Genomic DNA, 5,000 nt, shown 5'->3' on the forward strand with positions numbered 1-5,000 from the left:
ACAATCAGCACAGCTTTTTGGGCATTAGGATAATAGCCTTGCATTGGCCCATAGAGTACTATCTCGTCCCACCATTTCTTTATGTCCTCAATTTTTCCGGCCCCTGTTATGTCATCGGCGTAGGCAACATGCTTTACTTGCGTCTTCTCGTGGCTGATGCGATCTTGTAGTTTTAGAAGGCCAATGGCATACATTGCCATGGCAACGGGGTCACCTTGGGTGGGCCTCTGCGGAATCTATTATTTCGCATCTTCCGGTTTCCCTGTCACTAACGAATTGTTTGGCGGGATGTGAATAGAGGTTCTCTATGTATCTAGCAAAGCTGGGGCATTTTATCCTTGTGTTGTGGAGCGTGACCTTTCTATTGATGTTATTGAATGCGTTTGATGCATCTACCATGAGCACTGCATCGCAATCTGGCTCATCGAAGATCTTCCTCATCGCGTGTATTGCTGCCTCGCATCCCGCCTTTTGTCCAGCGCATACTTGCAGGTTTCCCACTGCGCTTGTGATGTCATTTTTAACGACTTCCATCACTGCCTTGCCGATGATCCTTCTTAGGACCTCGCCTATGCCGATGGGACGGCAACCTGGTTTCTTGTCGAGCGCGATAAGGCGACAGGCAGTGAGGGCAGCAAGGTCTGGGCAGTTCTCAGTTGCCATTTTTCTGCCAAGGCTGCTATGGTGTTACACAGATCACCTGCGACACTGCCAAACTTAACGTGGCTTAATATGTTTTTCCACGACTTGGCATCCATGCCTGATGTGGTCGGCGGCACCCTGTGTGTGGAGGGCATGCTTCCAAATTCTCTCTCCTGTTGTTTTGTCGAATATTACAGGTGGAGGTGGATATACTCTCCCTGGTATGTTGCTTCGGCGTCGGCTTCTTTAGCTGGCGGGTGCTTGTCACTCAGGCGCCTGACACGTGGCCTCGTCCAGGGGGAGGGTCCCGTGGGAATCCTCCGATAAGAGAGCGCGGGTTGCCTGAGATATTTTTCCTTGCTTGATCATGCTAGAGAATCTTCTAGCAATGTCTCTCTGAATTTGGTTGGCTGCTGTTTTCTTCTTTTATTTTGCAGAGCTTGTGTCTCTCGCAGTAGGTCTGTTATCTCCCCCTTTTTCCACATTTCCATTCTCCTCTCCATTGCCTTTACGTTCTCTGTTGTCTTGGATTTGCTGTGAGTTCGCTGGCATATCAGATGAGGGAGAATGGCGATTGCTTTAAAAGCAAGAGGTTGCAGGTGAGATGCATGGATGTATTCTCTGAGGAGGAAATTTATTTCCTTTATAAATTCTTTGGCTGCATTGCACTTTGGGATTTCGAATATATTGCTGGGTGAGAAGGTGACTATCTTATTGTACATTGTGTCCGTTAATCGAATTGCTTCGTCAATCGTCGTGGCTTGCCAGTATCGCATGGGGGGAGTCTCCCCCCTTCCCGCGTTGTCTGCTGGCCCCGTTCCCTCTCCTCGCGAGCTGCTTGTGTGTCTCCGCTGCCGTTTCCTTCGCTTTCCGGGGTTTCTTCTCCTGTTTGAATCTGATTCTGGCACATGGAACCCCTTCTGCAGTTTGTGCATGATCTTTGATTGATTGCGCATGCGCATCGTATGCAATTCCTTGTTGTACATGTGCAGCAGTACATGATGACTTGTAAAATGTATTTTTATGATCAAACTACTCTTATCTTTATATATGTGTGTGTGTACGTGAGTAGGTCGTATTGCACTATTTTAATAATGATAAATTTCACTGCGTTGCCGCTTCGCTGGCTCGTGCTAGTTGTATGGTGGACGGTTGTTCCTTATCAGGAGGGCGGGGGTCAGGTCCCGATTGCTTGAGCGAGAGAGAGAGAAGTTTTATCTCCGCTTTAATTCGTATTCTTTCTGTAATGGATTTTTCTTTGGTCACAAAGTATACCTTATTATATGCTATTATCACACGTCTCGTTTAATGAACCTTTTATGTCATTTAGTAGTCTTTACTGTATACACATTGTATTTCACCGATAATTAATGACGACGTGGCATCTCACAGTTGTCACGGCGGGCACTGGGAGTTTGTCACGGAAATATATCACTTGCTGAACAATCGTTTTAAATATTTCCTCTCGGTTTTTCTGCACTTGGTTATTCACTAGTTTCACTTTTAATTCACTTAATGATCAATTGTATCATGTTATCTCTCTCTCTCTCTCTCTCTCTCTCTCTCTCTCTCTTTCACAGACACACATTCTCTCTCTCTCTCTCTCTCTCTCTCTCTCTCTCTCTCTCTCTCTCTCTCTCTCTCTCTCTCTCTCTCTCTCTCTCTCTCTCTCTCTCTTTCTCTTGTTCCCTTGCTCTCTTGCATTCTTTTGCTCTCTCGCTTTCTTTTTCCTTTCTCCATCCCTCTCCCCCCCCTCCCTCATTTCTCCCCCCCCCCCGTGGGTTACATTTATTCAACTCAACAAAGCTGTCAGTCATAATAAATCAACATTTCTTTACTGAAACAATACAAATCACATTATTTTTCATTATCCACACTTTCTTTACACATGTTTTACTAAGTAACAAGGTAACGATTATTAACATTATTACTATGTTCAAATTACAAGTAGCATTATTACTAAGTATTACAAAAGATTATAAATAAGAAGTAACACATTATAATTTGCTCAAAAAACTGCATGGTTGATAAATAATTTCAGAGATGAAGGACAAAGAGGTTCGTGAAGAGGCTGAGAGCGTCCAGCTTATGATCAATGACTCGCCTTATACGGGTAAGCCTCCTTTGTGAAATCTATATAATCAAGTAGATGTATTTTGTGTGTTTTTTTTTTTCTATTTTTTTTAGAATGTTTTTTTTTCTTTAGTTGGCGGTACTTGATCTTTGATATAAATATTTTTCTTAATGATGATTATTCTTGAGGTTGGGTATTGCCTATCGGGAGCAGATTGATAACAATGTCGTTCACAATATTATGATTCTGATTATTAATATTCTTACCTCTATTATTTCTTATCTGAAGTATCAATCAATGCAATATAACAAAGCCTCTATTTCACGTAATGTAAACCAGAACCTCATTATCATAAGCCTCTCCACCACAACCTAACTTCACCAACACTTCCAGTGGATGCCACTCTATCCCCAACAACGAAACTGGTGGACTTTCTGCGAGCCACAGCTGGACTGACGGGCACGAAGGCACTCTGTCGGGAAGGAGGCTGCGGTGCCTGTACAGTCGTGGCCACAGTGCCTGACCCAGAGAGCGAGGGAGGGACCAAGACCTTTAGCATTCAGGCTGTGAGTAGAGTTCTGCGATGATAGTGGTAGTAATAGTAATAGTAATTACTATTATTGTTATCATTATTATTAATATTATTATTGTTATTATTATTATTAATATTATTATTGTTATTGTTATTATTATTATTATTATCATTATCATTATGGTAATGATGATTATAATGATAATTATAAATACGATTTTAATGATAATACAAATGATAACATTAACATTGACCATAATAACAGGAGTGAGAGATAATAAAAAATACCCAAAATTCATGTAATGAGGTAAAAGGCAAGACCAGGTAAATAATTAAAAGGTAAGAAAGGTATTTCGCATTTTCCTTATTTTTAAAGAAAATAATTCGAAGGTATGAAAGGTATTTAGTATTTTTCTTATTTTTAAAGAAAATAATTCGAAGGTATGAAAGGTATTTAGTATTTTTCTTATTTTTATAGAGAATAGTAAAACGGTAGATTTATTCCACAGCAATGAGTGTCCTCCTGTTGCTTTTTCCAGTGTCAGCAACTTGTGTATGCATGCAACGGCTGGAGCATAGAGACAGTGGAACACCTTGGAGATCGGTACAATGGTTACCACCCTATACAGCAGTCCTTGGCAGGCTTCTATGGGACCCAGTGTGGTTATTGTTCTCCGGGAATGGTCATGACTATGTATGGGTGAGTTTTGAAAAGAGATTTCATGGTTATGGGTATGTGTGGGTGAGTTTTGAAGAGATTTCATGGTCATGACTATGTATGGGTGAATTTGAAGAGATCTCATGGTCGTGACTATGTATGGGTGAGTTCTGAAGAGATCTCGTGGTCGTGACTATGTATGGGTGAGTTTTGAAGAGATTTCATGGTTATGGCTATGTATGGGTAAGTCTTGAGATTTCATAGTACTGATTACTGTAGGTTTTGTTTTCGTTGTATTGATGATTTTTTAATGTCACAGGAATCATGACTTATACGTGTCTGATTCAAGTAAAAAGGATTCCACGAATAAACTTTTCTGTATCGTCCGGAGAATCATTTCATTCATGCGGAGCACATCTTTAGCCTAAAGTGATAACTACAGGTTAATTTTAACATCTTTATATTCCAGGCAACAAAAATCGTCAGGAGCCCTAACTGCATCTCAGGTGGAAAAGGCCCTCGACGGAAACCTCTGCAGGTGCACTGGGTACCGTCCGGTTATTGAGGCTTTTAAGGCGTTGGCTGATGATGGAGCCAAGGCACTCAAAAACAAGCTGGTTGATATTGAGGTAGGGTGGAGACGGACAGAATTGACGGGTCATCTTTGAAGAGAGTTCATTTGATGTATTGTTTGTGTAGCTCCTGTCTTTTATGAGTGAGAGTGGGTGGGTGGGTGAGTGGGTGGTTGGGTGAGTGGGTGCGTGGGTGGGTGAGTGGGTGGGTGGGTGGGTGGGTGAGTGAGTGAGTGCGTGAGTGAGTGAGTAAGTAAGTAAGTAAATGAATGAAGAGAGATGATTGTGTGTATGTGTGTGTGTGTGTGTGTGTGTGTGTGTGTGTGTGTGTGTGTGTGTGTGTGTGTGTGTGTGTGTGTGTGTGTGTGTGTGTGAGTGTGTGTGTGTGTGTGTGGCGCGCGCGTGAAGAGAGAGAGATGAAGAGGAGAGAGGAGAGAGAGAGAGAGAGTGAGAGAGAGAGAGAGAGAAAGAAAGAAAGAAAGAAAGAAAGAGGGAGAGAGAGAGATTGTGTGTGTGTGTGTG

The 5,000-nt window shown here is 42.1% G+C and overlaps 1 protein-coding gene across 2 annotated transcripts in view; it reads left to right on the top strand.

The window, feature by feature from the left end:
- The window catches only part of LOC119576435 (xanthine dehydrogenase-like), a 40,686-nt gene that overhangs the window by 21,493 nt on the left and 14,193 nt on the right, over positions 1-5,000 (top strand). For both annotated transcript variants that reach the window (XM_037924148.1, XM_037924147.1), the window contains exons 2-5: positions 2,684-2,755; positions 3,110-3,282; positions 3,788-3,948; positions 4,376-4,535. In XM_037924148.1, coding sequence (XP_037780076.1) covers positions 2,686-2,755; positions 3,110-3,282; positions 3,788-3,948; positions 4,376-4,535 — 564 coding nt within the window. In that variant the 5' untranslated portion in view covers positions 2,684-2,685. The remainder of the gene's footprint in view (positions 1-2,683; positions 2,756-3,109; positions 3,283-3,787; positions 3,949-4,375; positions 4,536-5,000) is intronic.

Source organism: Penaeus monodon, chromosome 8, assembly GCF_015228065.2.
Source record: "Penaeus monodon isolate SGIC_2016 chromosome 8, NSTDA_Pmon_1, whole genome shotgun sequence".
In the NCBI taxonomy this organism is placed as follows: Eukaryota; Metazoa; Arthropoda; class Malacostraca; order Decapoda; family Penaeidae; genus Penaeus; species Penaeus monodon.